The 25,108-nt window shown below is 44.2% G+C and overlaps 1 protein-coding gene across 1 annotated transcript in view; it reads right to left on the bottom strand.

Annotated features, from left to right (window-relative positions):
* Positions 1-12,271: 12,271 nt before the first annotated feature.
* The window catches only part of LOC141152718 (C-X-C motif chemokine 10-like), a 48,925-nt gene continuing 36,088 nt past the window's right edge, over positions 12,272-25,108 (bottom strand). The window contains exons 3-4 of the mRNA XM_073637332.1: positions 15,432-15,518; positions 12,272-12,549 (exon numbers count right to left, since the gene is read on the bottom strand). Coding sequence (XP_073493433.1) covers positions 12,534-12,549; positions 15,432-15,518 — 103 coding nt within the window. The 3' untranslated portion in view covers positions 12,272-12,533. The remainder of the gene's footprint in view (positions 12,550-15,431; positions 15,519-25,108) is intronic.

Here is a 25,108-nt window from a genome sequence, read left to right as displayed (position 1 = left end):
GCTGTAGCCCCTGGGCAGCTCCACTAGTCTTAGTCAAAAAGAAAGACAACACCATGAGGATGTGTGTAGATTACCGGAAAATCAACCGTATCACACACAAGGATGCGTACCCCTTACCAAGGATAGAGGAGTCTTTGGCTGCTTTAAGATCTGTTAACTTCTTCTCTACCTTGGATCTCACTAGTGGGTACTGGCAGGTTCCTGTAGCAGAGGCGGACCGGGAGAAGACCGCATTCACCACCCCGATGGGACTTAGCGAGTTTACCTGCATGCCGTTCGGACTCTGCAATGCACCAGGAACCTTCCAACGATTAATGGAGTGCTGTCTGGGCCACAGAAACTTCGAAACGGTCCTGTTGTACCTGGACGATGTCATCGTATATTCTAAGACTTATGAGGACCACCTGAAACACCTGGCGGAAGTGTTCGAAGCTCTGGCAAGCTACGGCCTAAAGGTGAAACCCTCCAAGTGTCACCTCCTGAAACCAAAGGTGCAGTACCTGGGACACGTGGTGAGCGCTGACGGAGTGGCTCCCGACCCTGATAAGATCACCGCAATTAAGGAATGGCCAAGTCCCTCCAGTGTAAAGGAAGTGCGGCAGTTCCTCGGGTTGGTAGGCTACTACCGAAGGTTCATCCCCGGTTTCACCAAAAAGGCAGCTCCTATGCAGGACCTCCTGATAGGCCAGTCCCGGAAGGCCAAGAACCAGAAGCCGCCCTTCAGATGGGAGAAGTTGGAAGAAGAGTCCTTCCGCCAGCTGAAGATGGCCCTCACGGGGGATGAAATCCTGGCGTACCCTGAATACAACCAGCCCTTTATCCTCTACACTGACGCAAGTAACATCGGGCTAGGAGCCGTGCTGTCCCAGATCCAGCAGTGGAAAGAACAAGTAATTGCTTACGCCAGCCGAAAACTGCGACCCACCGAGAGAAACCCTGAGAATTACAGCTCATTTAAGCTAGAGTTCCTGGCAGTGGTGTGGGCAGTCACCGAACGCTTTAAGCACTACCTCGCTTCTTCCCGGTTCGTCGTGTACACGGATAACAACCCGTTGACACACCTGGACACGGCAAGACTCGGTGCCCTAGAGCAGAGATGGATGGCCCGCCTGTCCAACTACGAGTTCACCATCAAATACCGGGCAGGACGCTCCAATACCAACGCGGACGCCCTGTCCAGGATGCCAAACCTACCGGAAGTAGGAGAAGATCCAGAGGGACTGGAAGAAGTCGAACTCCCCGCGTTTCACCGTCATGGGACTATCCAGTATTCCCATCGGGTAAGGAGTAAGCAAGGCGCTACGCTTAACCCCTTACCTCACTACAACTGGGCGGAAACACAAGACAGTGACCCTGCCGTCCGGCTGGTGAAGGAGATGCTGACTCGGCCAGAGGCTCGCCTTGACCCAGACGCTCCGGAGGAAGCCAAGCAACTGTGGGCTGAGAAGAGTCGACTGTTCCTTTACAAGGGGAAGTTGTGCCGCAGAATGGTTAACTCCCGGACGCATGAACTAATCTGGCAAGTAGTGGTGCCACGAAGAGACGCAGCCATGGTGATGGAGGCATACCACGACGGGGCTGGACACTTCGGATGGAAGAAGCTGGAGTTCCTGCTGCGCGAGCGGTTCCACTGGGTAGGCATGAGGGGAACCATCGAGAGGTGGTGCAGAGACTGTGGCCCGTGCAACCTAAGAAGGAAGGACCGTGCCAGCCAGAAGACTCCCCTGCAGTCCATCGTCACCCGGCAGCCGTTGGAACTGGTAGCCTTGGATCATGTAAAACTGACCCCAAGCAGAAGTGGCTACGTCTACGCACTAACCATCGTGGATCACTACTCCCGGTTCTTGGTTGTCGTCCCCGTCAAGGACTTAACAGCTCGAACAGCAGCGAGAGCCTTCCAGCAGCATTTCTGCCGTCCACACGGGTACCCGAACCAAGTGTTGACAGACCAGGGACCTGCCTTTGAAGCGGAGGTCTTCCAAGAATTCTGCACTCTGTATGGCTGCCGGAAGATAAGGACGACACCCTATCATCCGCAAACTAATGGACTTTGTGAGAAAATGAACCAGGTGGTAATGGATCTTCTGAAAACATTGCCCCTGGAAGAACGCGGTCTGTGGCCTGAGAAGCTGCCCGATCTGGTGGACCTATACAACCACATTCCGGTAGGTTCCACCAACTGTACCCCGGCTTACCTAATGAGGGCGAGACCTGGTAAGTTACCTGTTGACCTGGAAATGGGAGTCCTGACACCCGAGGACACTTCACCAGAAGCAGACTGGGACACAGAGAGGCAGCAGCAGTACCGGAGAGTACAGGAGAGCGTGGAGCGAAGTCTCTGTCAGGCTAGGGAAAGACAAGAGAAAACTTACAACCAGTATGCTCCCGCTGTTCCCCTGGTACCCGGAGAGCAGGTCTTGAAGAGAAAAAGACGGCTCCACAAGTTGGACGACCAGTGGGAGAAGGACCCGTACACCGTACTGCCCTCAAGCCACGACAACCCAAAGGTCTGTACCATCAGTAAAGACGGAGGGGAAACCACAACCATTGTATCCCGGGATCACTTGAAGAAGTGTCCCGAACAGCTACGGAACCCTGAAGAGGAACAAGAAGACCATCGACCCGTAGAGGAAAGGGAAGACATGGTTAGTACTGTGCTCGGAGACTTCCCTCGGTCTTGGACTCAAGTCAATGGCGCAGTTGTGGTACCCGTACTCACCTTCCTCCAACCAGCATCCCAAGCACCTACGGAGCGACAGGTAGAGCTGGAAGAGCAGCCGGTCCAGGAGGCAGAAGACTCCACACAAGCAGAACAGGAGGATCAACCCTCTGCTTATAGTGAGCCTGCCGTACCCCTAGTGAGCCAAAGAGCCGGTAGACAGCTGCCCAGTTTACCCTTGACAGCTCCTACACCCTGTAGTTCAGGGCTAGACAGTCAGCTCAGTAGGTCCACTAGGGCCACTAGAGGCCAGTTACCCGCACGTTGGAGGATTTGAAATGTATAAATTGTTTTATTTGTGGTTACCTGTTTTTCTTGTTACTTGTAAATAATTATGTGTTTCTAGTTATTTTTAGGAGTCCTTGGTGGATTTACCGGGAATCCTTGTACAATTAGGTGGAGCGTAACCCAGGATGGACTAAAAGACTGTTAAGGACTCGGGGCAGGACAGACCCCTACCTGGTTACGTCTCCCTGTTTTGGTGAAATGGACACCTGTGTTTTCTTCAAAGACTGCACCCGGTTGCGGACACGCCGTAACCATCTTTATGTGTTTTTCTTATTGTATTATTATTGTTTTTACCTTGTTATGTTTTTCTAAAAATATGTTTAGTCCCGGAGTACTAAATTTCACTAGGGGGGAATGTGACACCCCAGGGGTCTGGTTGCCACAGTGATAGAGATATTACGTCTGAGAGCAGGTGGGAGGTCTCTTGGTCAGGGATCCTATGCATGCCACACCTCCTGCCCAGTCCTGAGAGGGGAAGGACTTCCCCTATAAAAACCTAGGGCTGAGGCAGGGTTAGTGAGTAGAGAAGAAGCAGAGGAAAGAAGCAAATATAGGAACAAAACAACAGGAGCTCTGTGGGAGCAGTGTTACAAGGAGTCAGGGGCTGGCAGCTGCAGAGCTCGTCCTGACTGAGAAGTGATCACCGGACCCGGAGTCCGAGGCTGTGGGGACTAACTCCTATCCAGCAGCAGAAACCGACCGGCAGGGGATTGCAGGTCCTCTGGCCCAGAAACCCGAAGGCCCCGAGTCACCGGCCATACGGGTGAGCACCACACGGTACACTCAGGGACGTGGGCTACTTATACCTGCCTCTAGCAAGGTAGCCAGAAGAGTATCGTTAGTTGGGAGGCCTACAACTCCGCCTGGCCAGGGGAGATCCCATCTGCTCAAGGACTGACCAGGCCCCAATCGCTAGCCAGTACTCCGGGAGGGTCTATCTTTGTGACCAGTAAAGACCCTGAACTACACAGTACCGTCTCCGAGTGGTTCCTGCTACCCCCATCATCCACGTCGGCTGCCCTGAGGCCATACCCCTCCCGTTGGGGGTTATACTATCACGCTGCACAATCCTACCACCGGCCTCAGCGGTCTGCCCTGCAGCAGCAGCTCCCTGGCTGCACTCAACGGGTGGCGTAGTCGTCCAACATCTACCGCTATAACAGCGCCACTTAGTCCGACTCCCTGGGCACGGACCGGATCACCGCCACGAGACTACAACCCTCAACAGATCCGGCTCCGGGTAAGCTCCCGCGTGCGCAACGCAGCGCGACACAGGCCCAGGGGCGCGTCACATTATTCCATCACTATATAGAGGTGTTAGTGGACATAGAGTGGCAGTTTTATTTAACTTCATATCGAAGTATTATTGGAAATATTAGTCTTGATTTACTCTAATGTCAGGTAGGGTCATTTCACCCCCCCTCCATTCCTGTCTGAGAAAAAGGGTGTGGGGGAGCAGCATGAGCCTTTATACTATCAAATGTCAGCTGGACCCTAGTTTCGTTCACAATCCATGGGTAATTAGTGATGATCGAGTATGCCTCATTAACCCTTTCGGCAAACAGGCTATGTCTGCATGTGTCACAGCTTTATAACAGCCATGACACTTGCAAGCGCGGCGACAATGAATGAAACGCCGAGCACGCCAAAATACTCGGCGAGCACCAAAGCGTGCTCGCTGAAAGGGTTAATGAGGCATACTCGATCATCACTAATTAATATGTATGCAGGTACTCTTGCAGTACCTTATGATACAAGGGGGAAGGTGAGAGCGTCCATGCTGGCATGGCAATAAAATGCCGAGGAGCTTGAGTCGGGTGGCTGCCGATTCCTGATGGTGGAGTGCAGCAAACCAAGGAAATGAAGAGGAAGTCGCACAGCACAACATCCGGTAATTAAAACTTCTTAGCTTATTCAAACATCTTTAAAAAGAATGGATCCAACCAGGAAAAAATAATTAAAACCTGACACGTTTCTGGCAGTAAATGCCCTTAGTCGTAGGATACAATGATGAATAAGTAGAGACATTTTATAGCATGTGAAGAACAATCACATTAACCTGTAATTAGCTTAAGCATATGCACCATCTGGAGTGACCACTAAACCTGTATACTGCTTCAACAAAATAGACCACTTGGATTGGCCAATATAACTGAATGCAATGTCTGCAAAATGGATCAGCTGTATAAGCTAATAAATGTAAAATAAATCATTTTTAAAGTCCATTCTATTAGGGGATTTTGTATCCATGGTTAGAATCCAAAATGCCTCCAGCATCATAAGTTGTTTTTGCCAACTTCCTCCCCTGTTTGCATACCTTACTTTCAATACTATAAAAAGAAACATTAGATCTATCATCATTGTGTACATTAACGAAATTTCTAACTGCATCTGTATAAGATCTGTTTTTGTTATTAATATTGAGAATATGCTCCACGATGCGTCTTTTGAGCTTGTGGGTAGTGCACCCTACATATCGCATGTCACAGACAATGCATTCAATACAGTATACCACATGATGTGAATCACAGTTGATGAAGGAATCAATTATTTGGCTGCTACCAGGTGTTTAAAATCTTTGTTATTGAAAGTTTTTTCAAATATTATGGGGGATGGGGGTAGAGAAAAGAAAAGGGGAAGTCATTAGGAGAAGCATGGGGAAACAAGGGACAAATAGGAAAAAAGGGGGAAAGAAGGATACTTTGTAAAGCCCACAATATAAGGATCAAGAAATGCATTATATTCCTTTCATATAATAGCTGTTAATATATATTAATATTCAAATGCAGTATCGTAGCATGAAGATGAACATTTTTGTTAGGACTCAGTTAAACATAAATTAGGCATAATTTTTTTAGACCAAAGAAGCCATCTTAAATTGTATCGTTACCAGCACAAAGACAAACATTACTTCGATTACCAGCGCATTCGAAAAATCCCTTTGATGCCAACCAGGTTTGATTGGGTCAATGTGTTTGGAACAGACTGGGGGAAAGAATTTTGGCCAACGAACAATCCCTCCTAGCTACATACTGTATCTACATTCCTTGTTGATCACTTGTTTTAAAATATTATCCTGGTTAATAACCAGTAAATATTTGCAAATAATACTCTTGAATTAATTAAGCTGTAAACTGTATGGAGTACTGAAAGTGATGGGCAGATCTGGGTTCACGCTTTTGACATCATCTTTATAATTCTGGTCTCTCTAGGTTAGGTTTTGGCTCTAACAAAAGCAGATTTGATGGACTGTCTGCTATAACCCCTGGTGTAAAATCTGGGGTAAAAATGGTGTAAAATCCCAGAGGAAGGCCTCGTCATCAGAGCAAATGCGCCTGGCACGGGTGAACTCACCATATGGAATAGCTTTGATGGTATGGTGAGGATGGCAACCGGTTGATTGCAAAATGGTATAACCTGAAATATCCTTCATGTAAAGTTATGCATGAACTTTACTTGATTGTTTAACAGGTGATATGCAAATATTCAGAAGAGATGAATAGGTAAACCGTAAATTATATTTGTTATTATTCAAGTAGGTGAAAAAGTTTGGCATGACCTGCACGTGGCCCGACCAAACTACGAGTAGGTCGTCAACGCAGCGGCCGTACCAAATGATGTCACCAAAGAAAAATGGTTTGTTGCATTAAAAATGCATTTTTCCTTTCACCATGCCATGGGACGGAGAAAATTTTGAACCCATAGGGGCACCTCCTGTTTGTAAATAAAATGTATTATCAAACATAAAATAGTGGTGGCTCAAAAGATGTTCCAAAACTGTGATAATAAACTGTTTTAGTTCACTAGTAAATGTACTATATGTATCCAATTAATGCTGTATAGCTGTGATGACTAGGAAATATGGGATAGTAGAATACAAATTAATGACATCACAGGTGACAAAGGAAAATCAGAGTTTAGATAGAAAATGGTCTTGAGAGATAGTGACTTTTAATATACAGTACAGACCAAAAGTTTGGACACACCTTTTCATTTAAAAATTTTTCTTTATTTTCATGACTATGAAAATTGTACATTCACACTGAAGGCATCAAAACTATGAATTAACACATGTGGAATTATATACTTAACAAAAAAGTGTGAAACAACTGAAAATATGTCTTATATTCTAGGTTCTTCAAAGTAGCCACATTTTGCTTTGATGACTGCTTTGCACACTCTTGGCATTCTCTTGATGAGCTTCAAGAGGTAGTCACTGGAAATGGTTGTCACTTCACAGGTGTGCCCTGTCAGGTTTAATAAGTGAGATTTCTTGCCTTATAAATGGGGTTGGGACCATCAGTTGTGTTGTGCAGAAGTCAGGTGGATACACAGCTGATAGTCCTACTGAATAGACTGTTAGAATTTGTATTATGGCAAGAAAAACGCAGCTAAGTAAAGAAAAATGAGTGGCCATCATTCGAAAAATTGGGAAAACTTTGAAAGTCTCCCCAAGTGCAGTTGCAAAAACCATCAAGCGCTACAAAGAAACTTGCTCACATGAGTACCACCCCAGGAAAGGAAGACCAAGAGTCACCTCTGCTTCTGAGGATAAGTTTATCCGAGTCACCAGCCTCAGAAATCGCAGGTTAACAGCAGCTCAGATTAGAGACCAGGTCAATGCCATACAGAGTTCTAGCAGCAGACACAGCTCTTCAACAACTGTTAAGAGGAGACTTTGTGCAGCAGGCCTTTATGGTAAAATAGCTGCTAGGAAACCACTGTTAAGGACAGGCAAAAAGCATAAGAGACTTGTTTGGGCTAAAGAACACAAGGAATGGACATTAGACCAGTGGAAATCTGTGCTTTGGTCTGATGAGTCCAAATTTGAGATCTTTGGTTCCAACCACCGTGTCTTTGTGCGACGCAGAAAAGGTGAACAGATGGACTCTACATGCCTGGTTCCCACCTTGAAGCATGGAGGAGGAGGTGTGATGGTGTGGGGGTGCTTTGCTGGTTACACTGTTGGGGATTTATTCAAAATTGAAGGCATACTGAACCAGCATGGCTACCACAGCATCTTGCAGCGACATGCTATTCCATCTGGTTTGCGTTTAGTTGGACCATCATTTATTTTTCAACAGGACAATGACCTCAAACACACCTACAGGCTGTGTAAGGGCTATTTGACCAAGAAGGAGAGTGATGGGGTGCTACGCCAGTTGACCTGGCCTCCACAGTCACCAGACCTGAACCCAATCGAGATGGTTTGGGGTGAGCTGGACCGCAGAGTGAAGGCAAAAGGGCCAACAAGTGCTAAGCATCTCTGGGAACTCCTTCAAGATTGTTGGAAGACCATTTCCAGTGACTACCTCTTGAAGCTCATCAAGAGAATGCCAAGAGTGTGCAAAGCAGTCATCAAAGCAAAAGGTGGCTACTTTGAGGAACCTAGAATATAAGACATATTTTCAGTTTTTCACACTTTTTTGTTAAGTATATAATTCCACATGTGTTAATTCATAGTTTTGATGCCTTCAGCGTGAATGTACAATTTCCATAGTCATGAAAATACAGAAAAATCTTTAAATGAGAAGGTGTGTCCAAACTTTTGGTCTGTACTGTATACTTTGAGAACTTAAAGGATTCTTTTGACATTCATATACTGTATATTCAGGCACTCTGGTAGTACTGTATGATACACTAATTTGTTTTTATTTAACGTGCTGCAAAACAAAAAACACTGATCTAGAACAAGATATACAATTGATTAATTGATTACATATACAAAGCAAAAGTCATATTATTACAACCTGGGAGAACATATACATGGAGCAGAAAAATCTAAAGGACTCTCCAGCTAGATAAGACATCAGGACTGATTAACAGTTCACCATTATTGGTTAGTTTAAATGTTTTAGGCTTTGTGTTGTGCTTCTAGGAAATGTTTGCAAATCTGCTGTCTGATACATGGTTCATTTAAACAGAATACATAATACATTGAATATAACTTCAATCCCTCAAAGTCTAAAATTTTTAACATTAAAGTGAAGGTTTTAAACAATATATAGGTCAACTTTATTTTCCTTTTTTATATTCAGAAATATTCACAAATAACTTTTAACATTGATATAATAAGCTTACTTTACGAGAGAGAGATTGGCTGCAGTGGTCAGGTAACTGATGGACTGGACATCACCACTTAGTACTAGTGGAAAACAATAGAATGGTGGAACTGGAATGGCAGAGATTAATTATTTTAATGGTAAATAATTATCTCCCTATTTTATAACATTCCCCACCTTTGGTCCAATTTTTTTCCTGGATATCCTGGAAAATAGACAGTAGTGGTTCCAAAAAAAAGGAAAGTAAAATAGAAAGACTTATATTTCTTGTGTCTTTTGGATCCATTACTCTTTGACTGAAAAACAGCATGTGTAATCCCAGACTTAAGGTGCCCATACAGACCATTATCTTCTGAAATGAAGTTTATCTATTTTACTCACTCTTATTGTGCCATCATAGTGAACAGTGCTTTACAGACATCATCATCAATGTCCTCAAGGGGCTCACAATCTAAAATCCCTATCAGTATGTCTATAGAGTGTGGCAAAAAAAAAGCGGAGGAAACCCACACAAACACAAGGAGAAGATACAAACTCCTTGCAGATGGAATGCTTTATCGGATGTGAACCCAGAACCCCAAGAGCTGCAAAGGAACAGTGTTACCACTGAGCCACTTTACTGCTTAAAATTGGCCATGTTTGAACTTTTTATCAGATAGTTTGACCAAAGATCTTTTGTTGTTGAAAGATTTTTCTTCCATGAAGCATCTTTCTTTATCAGGGTTGTGCAGTACAGGTTGTGGATGATTGTGCCTGCATATCATCCACCAGACGATCATTCGTTCACCTGTTGTTCAAACTTCAACCATCTTCTACCTAATATGTATGACCACCATAAGGGTATGTGCACATGATGTCTTTTAGACTCCAGCTTACCTGCTGAGTTTTTGAAGCAGAAATTTCAGGAAAATGCCGGCGGTACTGAGGAAGGGAAGGTGAATAAGTTGGGTGGATACAGTGACTGTGTTTAATTATTAAGCAGCTATGTGTTCTGTTATTTGCAATCATGTTAAAACCACCTAAACGTATACATGGAATATCTATATTCATTAAACCGTACAAATTAAAGAGACACACAAGATTTCAATGGAGAGTTTTGGATATCACATGCTTGTGTATTTCCTTGTTCTCACTGGTGCCGACTGAATCCCAGAAACTTTTAAGCTGGAGTTAGGACTACTCCGGCAGTCAATACACATCTCCTATCAGCCTAAGACTTTTTTAATTAATGCTGGAACTCATCTGCCCTTTAAATTTGTAGGCTTATAGCCCAGGAGAGGCATATTTGATAAATATTAGGTTTAGGGTCCCATCAAAGAAAAGTCGACTTGAAGTGGCTGATGGGCTCTCATGAATTGGCTAATATATGCCTTCATTTTTATAATTATATTCTATATCGCAGTAATGCAATTCAAATATAATATATTCAATATTTGCATACATTTCAACGCTCACCAAGTTCTGCTGTATTCTTTTGTTTGTATATTAAGCAGTCATAGCAGCTTGCACCTGTTAACACTAGCTTTATTTCGTTCAGAGGTGCTGGTCAGTTTTTTGTAGAGCTCTGACCACAGTGAAACAAACCTTTAAAGGCTGTATGGAATGGAGAGACAGCAAGTCTCCTCTCTTGAACTCAACTGCCTCATAGGCATATACAGTATTAGGCTGCTGAGTTTGGGTCAGGAGATCTGTGGCCATTCTAAACATAATGCTTATTACACTACCAGCTGAATGCATCCCAGTATCACTAAAAATAAAATGTATATCTGCAACTGCCTTACTTAGGCTGCTTGCTGTCTACATTTCCATTTAGTCATCAAATAGATAGTATGTTGTATTGAAAAAATTCTGCATTTACTTTGATCGGCATTCATTACTCCCCTGTGAACAAAATATCTTAAGGCATAATGGCAGTTAGTGATGATATCATCAAGGCAGACAGAGGATTTAGACAGGTGTTTTTAGCCTCTAAGACATAAAATTAATTTTCATGGTCTAGATAATTAGAATGTCTTAAAGCCAATGTATAATAGAATAAACTCTGTTTATTGCTTATGAAATCATATGCATATAAATAGTAATGTAAAAATTGTTCTTTTTATGTGTGATCTATGGGAACTACAGAACTAGACTGTGAGCCCTCGCGGGCAGGGTCCTCTTTCCTCCTGTACCAGTCAGTGACTCATTTTGTTCAAGATTACTGTACTTATTTTTTATTATGTATTTCCCTTTTCACATGTAAAGTGCCATGAAATAAATGCGCTGTTATAATAAATAATAAATAATAACTGGAGAATTGTAACATGCCAGTGGATGCCACGGTCTCTTCTTTGTTTATCCAGGCACATCAGATCCTGTGGTTGTGCTTGGTACTTTGACTGAACCTACCGTATTTTTCAGACCATAAGATGCATTTTTTTCCCCAAAATTTGGGAGGAAAATGAGGGGGTGTCTTATGGTCCCAATATAGCTTACCGAGGAGTTGTGGTGGTGGTGGAGCGTGATCGCAGGAAGTAGGGTCTCTTGGCCCAGCTTAGATATCAACCACACATGCTGTGGGCCTCAGAGAAATGGCTGCTGAGATCCCAGTCGCACGCACCGGCTTGGGTGGCCATTTCCCTGTAGACTTCAGGAAGATGGCCGCCAGAAAAGCAATGCGCTCCTTCTGCCTCACCACCGACACCGGCCCCGCAGCATCTCACCACTTCTGCTGACGCCGGGTTCCTGAGTTAGGGACCCTGCTTCTTGCAATCCCGCTCCACCACCGCCGCAACCCCCTCTGCCCCTGGAGCACCCCCTTCTCCCACCCAGGGCCCGCAGCATTGCTCCACTTCTGCCACCGCCGGCTTCCTAAGGGACCCTGCCTCCTGTGACCCCTGCTACACCGCCGCCGCCCCCCAGGTAAGATACCCATTTGGACTATAAGACGGACCCCCATAAAAAATATTTTTTTCCTATTTTCGACCCTAAAATTTGGGGTGCGTCTTATGGTCTGGTGCGTCTTATAGTCCGAAAAATATGGTAATTCATTCTTCTTTCTGGTGGAGTTCAAGTTATCTAACTTTCACCATTCACATATCCAAAAGTAAGATATCAATGTTCTTTTCTGGAAACCCCTCTAATTATTCAAAAAATATCGGTCTTTGCTGTCCATTATAAATTCATATATTTTCTTTTTCACAAATGCTAATCCATACCGTGCTGCCTTTTATCATGCTGCATTCACATTTATTGTATAGAATTACTAGTTTGATATAGTAAAAGTGGTAAATGTCAAAAGTTTCAATTTACAGTCTCACTTCATAACCCTTAAGCAAGAATTAATAGTTACATAGTTAGCATGGTTGAAAAATACAATTGTCTATCAAGTTCAACCAGGGGAGGGGTAAGTGATGTAATCTAAAATTGATATTTGCATTGGATTATATTGAGAAGGGTTTGCAGTGTTGTCATCATATTTCTCTTTACTTTTCAGAAGACCTGTGAAAAAAAAGAATATTTAGTGCACTCGATATGTCATATAGGCTAGGATATACTCAGTGTGATAAAAAGCTTATTTCAAATAATTAAATCCTAAAGTAGTAAATGACCCCCAATCCAAAGCATAGTACAACTGCCTGGACCTCCAGCAATCCCAGGAACTGAACTCCTCAGAGCCCTGTCTTGAATGGAGGTGTGTTTGACTTTTTTCCAGCAGTCCGATAGACAATGAATGGAGCAGAGGTCACCTCCGCTCAATTGAAGATGTTACACTGCAAAGCCTGGTTCTCCCATGAATAGAGTAAAAAGCTCACTGTTTTAGGAATTTTAGTTTTTTTGCCCCAAGCAGTTTGTTTAAGTGAATATATCACACTAGATGGTGGCCCGATTCTAACGCATATGGTATTCTAGAATATGTATGCGGCCGACTGGGCACGACCAATCAGCGAACCGTGTTAGTGAGGACCGGGGAGCGGTCATCTCCCGGCTGCATCGCCGCTGACCTTCATGCGGCTACCGTCGGGAGATCAGCGGCTAGGGCCGCTGATCTCCCGACGGCAAGTGTGAAGGGAGGACCGGGGAGCGAGGCCGCCGGTCGGGGTACTTCTGCTGCGAGCAGCTGGGAGATGACCGGCTAGCAGCGGTCATCTCCCGGCTGCGTCGCCGCTGATCTCCCGACGGTGGCCTGCGTGTTTCAAATCCGGCACCAATTCACGGCCGGCCTGCGACAGTCGCTGATTGGTCGCGGCCGGCTGGCCGTGACCAATCAGAGAAGCGGTGTTTTAAATTTCGCGCCAATATCGCTGATTGGTCGCAGCCGGGTGGGTGTGACCAATCAGCGAAGCGTGTTTCGAATCCGGCGCCAATTCGCGGCCGGACTGCGCTCGTTGCTGATTGGACAGGACAGCGGTGTTTTAAATTTCGTGCCAATATCGCTGATTGGTCGCGGCCGCAACCAATCAGCGAACCGTGTTAGTGAAGACCGGAGAGCGGCGCTGCCTGTGCGGGTACTTCCGGACCAATCAGCGACGCGGGATTTCCTGGACAGACAGACAGACGGGATAAGCCGATTATGTAGTAGATGACCAAAAAAGATAATTTATAATGCTTGGGTTCTCTTAAAAAAGACCTGTCACTTGCCATAAATATGTGATCATTTTTGGTTGGTGTCTTTATTGAACATGGAATTTTCATTTGTGCTCTTGCACTTCTCCATTGCTGCGATATGGCTCTTTCTTAGTCTACGTTCACAAAACTGTATTTTGATCTTTTGAATTTTATTTGATACCGAAGTATAAAAATGAATATATTATGGATTGCATACAGCTAAAAAATCCTTAGCCTACGGGCTCATTCAGATGTCAGTGATTTTCTGGTACACAATAAACTGACTGATTTTCACCACAGTTTTGGATCAGATTTTCATTAATGTTTGGTCGTGACTGTTTTTCCCATCAGTGTTTCATCAGTTTTTCTCGTATGGAAAAAAAACCTGATAAAAGTTTCTCCAAACAAACAGTCATTGATAAACTGACAGCATATGGATGGCATCCAAGTGCTGTCTGATTTTTTTTCATGAACCCAGACACTTGAATTGATGAGATTGAACCTTGACTCGGATCGAAATTGGCCATGTGTTTCGGTGCAGAGCACCCGGTCTACAAAAATACACAGACATGTGAACAGACTCATCTACTATATAATCGGCTTATCCCGTCTGTCTGTCCATCCAGGAAATCCCGCGTCACTGATTCGTCCGGCCGCGGCCAATCAGGGACGCGGGATTTCGGAACAAGATGGCGGCCGTTAGTGGCTCATCTGCCGCACGGAGGTCAGCGTCATCTCCCGGCTGCTCGCAGCAGAAGTACCCCGACCGGCGGCCTAGGCGGCGCCGCTCCCCGGTCCTCCCTTCACACTTGCCGTCGGGAGATCAGCGGCCCTAGCCGCTGATCTCCCGACGGTAGCCGCATGGAGGTCAGCGGCGATGCAGCCGGGAGATGACCGGCGCTAGCCGGTCATCTCCCGGCTGCTTGCAGCGGAAGTACCCGCACAGGCAGCGCCGCTGCCCGGTCCTCATTAACACGGTTCGCTGATTGGTCGCGCCCGGTCGGCTACATACATATTCTAGAATACCCGATGCGTTAGAATCGGGCCACCATCCAGTAGACAATAATAGGGCAGCATGGTGGCTCAGTGGTTAGCACTGCAGCTTTACAGCGCTGGTGTCCTGGGTTTAAATCCCACCAAGGACAACATCTGCAAGGTTTGCATGTTCTCCCCATGTTTGCTTGGGTTTCCTCCAGGTTCTTTGGTTTCCTCCCATACTCAAAAGACATACTGATAGGGAATGTAGATTGTGAGCCCCAATGGGGACAGTGCTGATAATGTCTGTAAAGTGCTGTGGCATTAATGGCGCTATATAAGTGAGTAAATAAATTAAATAATAGTATGAATTCAATTGGTAAAAAACAAAAGATAGAACTCATTTGTGAAAAATATAATGGGCCTTTACCTATATCTAGTCTTTTTTATATAACTGGGTATGGTCCTCAAGAAGACTCTCATAGAGTTGAGGACCATGTCCACTTATCTAAAGAAGACTAGATCTGCATAATGGGAAGAGAAAGTTATATCAGGAATGGAGAGGTTCTGGTACAAAAAATACACCAGGTTAAGGAGAAAAGTGGCATTCTACACGAGGATAACAAAACTACATATTTATGGCAAGTGACAGGTCTTCATCAAAGACTAGAATAGATAACAGGCTAGGGATCTGATGTTAAGTGGATCAGGCATTATAGTTTATTGCATGTCTTTTTGTATGATCTATGTAATCATAATAATGAAAAATATTCTGTGGTGTTCAAGTGGTAAAGTCTTACTTTTTCTTTGACAGTGCAACAACTGACTTCACCACATCGGAATCAGGATTGAGGCACAGTCCTCTTTTCTCATGCTTGAATTTAGCACTAGAAATATTTATTTATAAAGATAAAAGGAAAACATAAATATGGTAGTCATTTTTATCTTTTGAAAACATATACTAGACATTTTATGGAAAAATATTTGTACTGAGATTTTTCCTATAGCTGATCTTTTATGACATTTGTTTAGTATTCAAGAAACGCTAAAATACTGTATGTCTCTATATTTTCTTTTCTGTTCATATAACTGTTTAATACTTGAATTTACAGCTAGTGGAAAAAAAAACATGCCAAAATTGGCATGAAACACTGGCTTTGGCCTCCTTCACAAGTCAGTGTCTCCAGTATATGTGGTGACAGTTTTCACACGTACTGGAGACTCTTATAGTGCATTGAGGTGAAGGGTACATTGCTGGAAAAGGAAAAAAAAAAACAAAAAAAAAACTCTTTAAATCTCTTAGTTTGCGAGTGTGAACGAGCTGCGTGTGTCCGGAGCGTAAGTGCGAACGAAAGTAAGTGTGTGACTTGTTTTTCAGTGAAGAGGTATTGGGAATCCTGCAGAAAATACCTGTGTGAATTTCGGTGAGTGCTGCATTGTGACCTGCTGAGTGCTTTTCTACCTGTTTAGATTTATTGGGCTTTTTAAAACCTATTTTCTCACTACAGTTTTAGTTTCTTAGTTTACTACCTGTGTATTTAAGGGTTAACTACATTGCACTAAAATCCTGAGGTGTAGATTTACTCACAAGGGGTTAATTAAGGGGAAGGGGTCATAATTAAGGGTTTATAAGGGGCAGCTGGTTGGGCATCAAGTCCTTTGGAAGTGCATTGAGGTGAAGGGTACATTGCTGGAAAAGGAAGGAAAAAAAAAAAAAAAAACTCTTTAAATCTCTTAGTTTGCGAGTGTGAACGAGCTGCGTGTGTCCGGAGAGTAAGTGCGACTTTGGATTCAGGGAGTTTGGAAGGGAGGACTTAGGACTGAATTGCTGACTGTATTTCATTCTTTCTTTACTTTACTTTTTACTTAATTAATCCACCTGACCTACTTAGCTGATTCCCCCGTCCATACTTGATACTTAATTGATCCCCCGTCCATACTTAACTGATCCCCCGCCGATATCTAATTGATACACTTGCACATCCCTAATTGATCCCCGTCCATACACCTATATATAAATAATTGTGTTTTGTACTTGTATATATATACTGACTGTATCCCCATATTTAGAATGACGTCCATGTTGGCCGGAGCCGTGCAGTGTACATCTTGCGCAATGTATGCATTCCGTGAGCAACCGCTCGAGGATCCATACTGTTGCTAGAGATGTGAGCATATCGTGCACTTGGAAGCCCAAATTCTGGATCTAAGTGCTCAGATAGCGATACTGAGGAGCATCGACAACATGGAACGGAGTTTGCTGCTCACCGAGCAGACACTCAATGAGTCAATACTGGGGGTGGAGCATAGAGGGGAAGTGCAGGCTGAGCAGGGAGGGAGCTGGATAACAGTTAGGAGGGATAGAGGGAAGAAGTATAGGAAGGCTGGTTCAGAACCGGCATTATTGGAGCACGACAGATCCTCTGACCGCCGGGGGAGTGTATGCTCCAGTAATGAGGGGGAGGGGGGAAGTGTAGGGCAGGCAAGACAGGTTCTGGTAGTGGGTGACTCTATTATTAGGGGGACAGACAGGGCAATCTGTCACAAAGACCGGGATCGCCGAACGGTGTGCTGCCTCCCTGGCGCTCGAGTCCGGCACATCGCGGATCCGGTTGACAGGTTACTGGGTGGGGCTGGCGAAGACCCAGCGGTCATGGTCCACATCGGCACCAATGACAAAGTGAGTGGTAGATGGAGGGTCCTTAAAAATAATTTCAGGGACCTAGGTAGGAAGCTTAGGGCAAGGACCTCCAAGGTAGTTTTCTCAGAAATACTACCAATCCCGCGAGCCACACAGGAGCGCCAACGGGAAGTTAGGGAGGTGAATAAGTGGCTAAAGAGTTGGTGCAAGGCAGAAGGGTTTGGGTTCATGGAGAACTGGGCCGACTTCGCGGTCGGCTACAGGCTCTACCGTAGGGACAGGCTGCACCTCAATGGGGAGGGTGCAGCGGTGCTGGGGAAGAAGATGGCTAATAGGTTGGAGGAGTTTTTAAACTAGAGACGGGGGGGGAAACCAAGGAAATAGGTGGGATGTGAGGCAAGCAAGGGGGAAGGGGAGAAGTGAATATAATGAGGGTGGAGAGGGGGGTGGGGATAGTACAGTTAGATCGTTAGAGAAGAATAGGATGCTAAATAACCCCAAAGTTTTATCTTGCATGCTGACCAACGCAAGAAGCCTGACCAATAAGGCGGATGAGCTGCGGGCGCTTATATTGGAGGAGAGGTATGACATCGTAGGTATAACAGAGACTTGGCTAGACGATAGCTATGACTGGGCGGTAAATTTATTAGATTATAGTTTATTTAGAAGGGACCGGAAACAGGGGAAAGGCGGAGGAGTCTGCTTATATGTAAAGTCATGTCTAAAACCCAGACTAAGGGAAGATATAGGAGAGGGAGAAGAGGGGGTCGAGTCCATGTGGGTAGAGATAGAGGGGGCAAAAAATAATAATAAAATATTACTGGGGGTCTGCTATAAGCCACCAAATATAACAGAGGAGAATGAGAATCTGCTATTAGGACAAATAGACAAAGTAGCAAAACATAATGAAGTGATTGTAATGGGGGATTTCAACTACCCGGATATTGACTGGGAAACAGAAACCTGTAGATCTCAGAAAGGAAAAAGGTTCTTGACAAATATTAAGGATAATTATCTCTCCCAACTAGTGCAGGAACCAACGAGAGGGAAGGCCGTGTTGGACTTAATATTGACTAATAGGCCTGATAGAATAACTGAGGTACAGATAGGGGGGCACCTAGGTAATAGCGATCATAATATTATCGACTTCAAAATGCCCTTCAGTAGGGTTATCAATAAGGGAACAACAAAAACATTAAACTTTAGGAGGGCGAAGTTTGATCAGCTGATAGAAAACCTTCAACTTATTGACTGGGACAAAGTACTTAATCAATGGAATATGAATAGTAAATGGGAAACCTTCAAAAGAATTCTGAATACTCAGTGCGAGAGGTATATACCGTATGGGAATAAAAGGGCCAGAAATAAGAGGAAACCAATATGGTTGAACAAGAACGTAAAAGGGGCGTTAAATAGCAAAAAAGAGGCATTCAAGAGATTAAAACAGGAAAACAGTAAGGAGGCACTAAAGTGTTAACAAGGAAAAAACGAGAACCTGTAAAAAACAAATAAAAATAGCGAAGGAGGAAACAGAGAGACGTATTGCTAGGGAAAGTAGATCAAATCCCAAACTGTTCTTTACGTATATAAATAGTAAAAGGATTAAATTGGATAATATTGGACCGATAAAAAGTGAGGAAGGCAAAATCATAGAGAAAGATGAGGATAAAGCTAATCTATTAAATAATTTTTTTTCGACAACTTTCACAAAGGAAATAGAACTAACAGGAGAAATGAGAAGTGACAAGCTTAATCCTCCACTAAGTATGACAAATCTAACCCAAGTTGAGGTACAGAAACGCCTCAGTAACATTAAAATAAACAAATCACCAGGACCTGATGGCATACACCCACGGGTACTAAGGGAACTAAGTAATGTGATAGACAGACTGTTATATCTTATATTTAAGGACTCTGTTGAGACTGGGTCTGTACCACTTGATTGGCGATAGGCGAATGTAGTGCCAATATTCAAAAAGGGAGCGAAAAGTGACGCCGGAAACTATCGGCCGGTGAGTCTGACGTCCGTTGTGGGCAAAATTTTTGAAAGCTTCATTAAAGAGGCAATTACGGAGCATCTTGATGCTAATAATCTTTTAATCCCGAACCAACATGGATTCATGAGGAATCGCTCCTGCCAAACAAACCTGATTGACTTCTACGAGGAGGTTAGCTCTCGAGTAGATCAGGGGGAACCAGTGGATGTCGTGTATCTCGACTTCTCAAAAGCGTTCGATAGCGTGCCACATAATAGGTTGGTATACAAAATGAGAATGATGGGGCTGGGGGAAAATGTCTGCAAGTGGGTAGCTAACTGGCTAAAGGATAGAAGGCAGAGGGTGGTTATAAATGGAATATACTCAGATTGGGTAAGCGTCACTAGTGGGGTACCACAGGGGTCTGTACTAGGCCCAATGTTATTTAATATCTTTATTAACGACATAGTCAACGGGATAAATAGTAAAATGTCAATATTTGCAGATGACACAAAGTTATGTAAAACAATTAATACAAAAGAGGACAGTGCAGACCTACAGAGGGATTTGGATAAGCTGGGTAGGTGGAGCATTAAATGGCAAATGAGGTTTAATGAGGAGAAATGTAAGGTCATACATATGGGAAGGAAAAATGGAAGTCACCAGTACTCACTGAATGGGAAATCATTGGGGAATTCAGAGATGGAGAAGGACTTGGGCACCTTGATTGATAGCAAACTAAACTGGAGTGCCCAAAGTCAGGCCGCTGCTGTAAGGGCAAACAGGGTAATGGGATGTATCAGAAGAGGTATACAGTGCCTACAAGTAGTATTCAACCCCCTGCAGATTTAGCTGGTTGACACATGCGGAATTAACTTGGCATTGTGACATTTGTACTGTAGATCAGCCTGGAAGTGGGAAATGCACTGCAGCAAATTTTTTTTTTTTTTTTAAAACGTAAAAAGTTAATTCAGAGTGTCATTTATTATTCAACCCCTCAAACCACAAGAATTCTGTTTGGTGCCCCTAAAGTATTAAGAAGTAGTTCAGGCACCAAGAATAATGAGCTTCACATGTGTGGATTAAAGATCTCTTTTGCCAGCCTTTTCTGACTATTTAAGACCCTCCCCAAACTTGTGAACAGCACTCAGACATGGTCAACATGGGAAAGACAAAGGAGCATTCCAAGGCCATCAGAGACAAGATCGTGGAGGGTCACAAGGCTGGCAAGGGGTACAAAACCCTTTCCAAGGAGTTGGGCCTACCTGTCTCCACTGTTGGGAGCATCATCCGTAAGTGGAAGGCTTATGGAACTACTGTTAGCCTTCCACGGCCAGGACAGCCTTTGAAAGTGTCCTCCCGTGCTGAGGCCAGGCTTGTCCGAAGAGTCAAGGCTAACCCAAGGACAACAAGGAAGGAGCTCCGGGAAGATCTCATGGCAGTGGGGACATTGGTTTCAGTCAATACCATAAGTAACGTACTCCACCGCAATGGTCTCCGTTCCAGACGAGCCTGTATGGTACCTTTACTTTCAAAGCGTCATGTCAAGGCTCGTCTACAGTTTGCTCATGATCACTTGGAGGACTCTGAGACAGACTGGTTCAAGGTTCTATGGTCTGATGAGACCAAGATCGAGATCTTTGGTGCCAACCACACACGTGACGTTTGGAGACTGGATGGCACTGCATAAGACCCCAAGAATACCATCCCTACAGTCAAGCATGGTGGTGGCAGCATCATGCTGTGGGGCTGTTTCTCAGCCAAGGGGCCTGGACATCTGGTCCGCATCCATGGGAAGATGGATAGCACGGACTACCTGGAGATTTTGGCCAAGAACCTCCGCTCCTCCATCAAGGATCTTAAGATGGGTCGTAATTTCATCTTCCAACAAGACAACGACCCAAAGCACACAGCCAAGAAAACCAAGACCTGGTTCAAGAGGGAAAAAGTCAAGGTGTTGGAGTGGCCTAGTCAGTCTCCTGACCTTAACCCAATTGAAAACTTGTGGAAGGAGCTCAAGAATAAAGTCCACATGAGACACCCAAAGAACCTAGATAACTTGGAGAAGATCTGCATGGAGGAATGGGCCAAGATAACTCCACAGACCTGTGCCGGCCTGATCAGGTCTTATAAAAGACGATTATTAGCTGTAATTGCAAACAAGGGTTATTCCACAAAATATTAAACATAGGGGTTGTATAATAATTGACCCACACTTTTATGTTTAAAATTTAATAAAATTCAACTGAGCAACATAACTTTTTGGTTTGTAAGATTTACGCTTCTGTTCATAAAACCTACTCTCGTTTGCAGTTTGAAGGCTCTAACTTATTTGCATCTTATCAAACCAGCTAAATCTGCAGGGGGTTGAATACTACTTGTAGGCACTGTAGCTGCAAAGGATGAGAACATTGTTCTTCCACTGTACAAAGCACTGGTCAGACCACACTTGGAATACTGTGCTCAGTTATGGGCCCCAATATATAGAAAGGATATAATTGAGCTTGAAAAGGTACAAAGGAGGGCAACAAAATTAATAAAGGGAATGGAGGGACTGCAATACCCAGAGAGGTTGGCAAAACTAGGACTATTCAGCCTGGAAAAGAGAAGGTTGAGGGGGGACATAATAAATGTGTACAAATATGTTAGGGGACAGTATAGAGATCTTGCCCGGGATTTGTTCAAAAGGAGGGATACTACGGTAACAAGAGGGCATTCACTAAGACTGGAAGAGAAAAGGTTTCAGCACCAGCATAGGAAGGGGTTCTTTACGGTAAGAGCAGTGAGAATATGGAATTCACTAAATGAGGAGACGGTAATGTCGGATTCACTACACCAGTTCAAGCGGGGACTGGATGCATTTCTAAATACCAGGCAGATTTCAGCATATACTTAAAAATAAAATAGTAGGTTGATACAGGGATTTATTCTGACTGCTGGTTTCAGAGTCGGGAGGGAATTTTTCCTCAGGTGAAGATTGGCTAAATCATTTGGGGTTTTTGCCCTCCTCTGGATCAACTTTAGCAATTACAGAACTAACAGGTCGAACTTGATGGACGCAAGTCTTTATTCGGCTTTACAAACTATGTTACTATGTTACTATACGTAGACCCATTCAAATCAATAGGTCTGTGCACATGTCACTGTGTTTCCACCGACCGTGTGTTCATGGGCAAAACACGCTGACATGTCCGTTTTTTGCACCCCGCATGTGGGCCACAAAACGTCCCGCACACTGATGACACGTGGATCACATCTGTGTGTCATCATTGTGACATGTACCGGCGTCTGGGAAAAGCGCTGTTCCCAGACGCTGGGTGCTGAATCCTACTGTCATCATTGTCGGCTGGTCTCACTGCGATCTGTCACTTGCACCTTAAAAACATCTCCAAAATCTGACCTTTTCTCACCTTTGATACTGCAAAAACTCTTACTGTCGCTCTTATTCACTCTCGTCTGGACTACTGCAACTCTCTTCTAATCTGTCTCCCTCTAAACAAACTCTCCCCTCTCCAATCCCTTCTGAATGCAGCAGCCAGGGTCGTATTTCTATCAGGCCGCTTCACCGTCGCCTTTACCCTGTGCCAGTCATTGCACTGGTTACCCATTCACCACAGAATACAATACAAGCTCATCTCTCACCCACAAAGCTCTCCACAGCTCTGCACTGCCCTATATCTCTTCCCTCATTTCTGTCTATCACCCTTCCTGTGCCCTCTGCAACTGATCTAAAACTAACATCCTCCTTAATCCGAACTTCACACCTCCGTCTCCAAGACCTCTCTCGTGCTGTTCCAGTTTTCTGGAATGCACTACCTCAAACGATCCGACTGATATCTAGCCCCCATGTCTTCAAACGTGCTTTAAAAACACATCTGTTTAGACAAGCCTATCACCTCAACTCACTAACCTAACTCTCCCTTGTCCCCTCCTAAATGTTAATCTTAATTTGATCCTGCCTAGTCATCTGTCTGCACATCCTCCCTGCTCCCAATAGCACACGGTAACAGCTTTTAGACAGATACTGGCTGATGACCATGTTCTTCCTATTGTGTCCCCCCCATTTCCATATAGATTGTAAGCAGGGCCCTCACTCCTCAAGTAACTGTTGAAATATGATACATTTTATTGTCTGTACATGTCCCTACTTAATTGTAAGGTGCTGCGGAATATGTTGGCGCTATATAAATAAAAATTATTATTATTTATTATTATTACTATCCAAATAAAAATAATACACATTATTCCCTCAACTCCCCGCCAATAGTCCATATGTCCCATGAAGAGCCCAACTCAGCTACATCTGGATGCATTCCTGAGCAGTTACATGATGCGACCGCTCAGCCCTACATCCAGGATACACTGAGCTGAGTGTGAGAATGCGGGTGCCTGTGACCGGCAGTAACCTCAATGACGTCACCTCTGGTCACTGAAGCTACGTTCTCACTCTCAGCTCAGTGAATCATATGGATTATCAGCGGACAGGTGAGGAATACTGTGTTTTTTATTTTTATTTGGATAATAATAAATGGGGGTTGTGGAGTTTTTATTTCAAATAAAGGACTTTACTCTGTGTGTGTGTTTTTTAACTTAAACTTACAGGGTTAGTAATAAGGGCATCTTACTAACCCCTGGGCTTGATGTCAACTGACATTACAAAGCTGACATCAACCCCACAAATATTACCCCACTTACCACCGCACCAAGGCTAGTAAGAAGAGCTGAGGCTAAGCACTGATGTTCTTAGTCTGAGAGGGAGCCAATATCCATGGCTTCTTCCCAGGCTATTAATATCTGTCCACAGCTATCTGTTTAGCCTTTGCTGGCAAAAATAATAGGGGGACCCCATATCTTTTTTTGTGGGGTAGCCCTTTTACTAACCTGTAAAGGTTAAGCAAACAGCTGTGAGCTGTTAGTAATAGCCTGGGAACCTTTAAGGCTATTGGCCCCTTCCCAGAATATTAACTTCAGCCCCCAGCTGTCGGCTTTCCCTCAGCTGGTTAGAAAAATTATGGGGGACCCGACGTAATTTTTTTTTAAATTATTATTAATTATTTAATATGCACTAGACAAAGATGGAGGCCGTTGACTACAACTATCATCAGGGTCGCCTGGTCTCGCTTATCGCAGGGAGACCAGCCGACAATGATGATGGTTGTAGTTAGCGCTATACACAGAAGGTGGCTGCTGACTACAACTGTCACCAGACTCGCCTGGTCTCGCTGATCGCAGGGAGACCAGGCGACAATGATTACAGTAGGATTCAGCACCCGGCGCCTGGGAACAGCGCTACCTGTACTGCTTTTTCCCAGGCACTGATACATCTCATACTGATGCAGCACATGGACGGCACATGGATGGCACACGTATGTTGCACACGGACACAGGTTTTACCGGTACTGTTTTTTCGAGTACTGGTAATATCAGGACATGTGAAAGAGGCCATAGAGGAAATTTCTTGGACTTCTGGTAAAGCAGAATTTGGGTATGTCCACTGGATATCTATTTCGGGCTGGTCTGCTCTGTAAACCGCCTGAAAAGGCACTCAGAAAACCTTCAAAAGAAGGAACATATGTATTTCTATTTAAAAATGATTTGCTGTTTAGGTGTTTCAGGCTTTTGAGCACCTTATTACAGCTTCAGATATCCAGAGACGCCAAGCGGTTAAAAGAAGTGAGCTGACCATTCTTAAAGCGTTTTCTGCACTGAAGGTACAAGTCAGTAGGAAAGCTCAAAAGAGGTCCAGAATTTTTTTTGAGCAAATTCCCTGTGGTTTTGCTTCAGAAACCGCTAATAGCTTCTTAATTATTGAATGGAAAAAAAAAACGACTGGAAAACGCCAGTACAAAAAACACCCCCA

Source organism: Phyllobates terribilis, unplaced genomic scaffold (assembly GCF_046119375.1).
Source record: "Phyllobates terribilis strain yellow unplaced genomic scaffold, ASM4611937v1 Scaffold_1__5_contigs__length_1240528914, whole genome shotgun sequence".
NCBI lineage: Eukaryota > Metazoa > Chordata > Amphibia > Anura > Dendrobatidae > Phyllobates > Phyllobates terribilis.
This window is presented reverse-complemented; position numbering and strand designations above follow the sequence as displayed.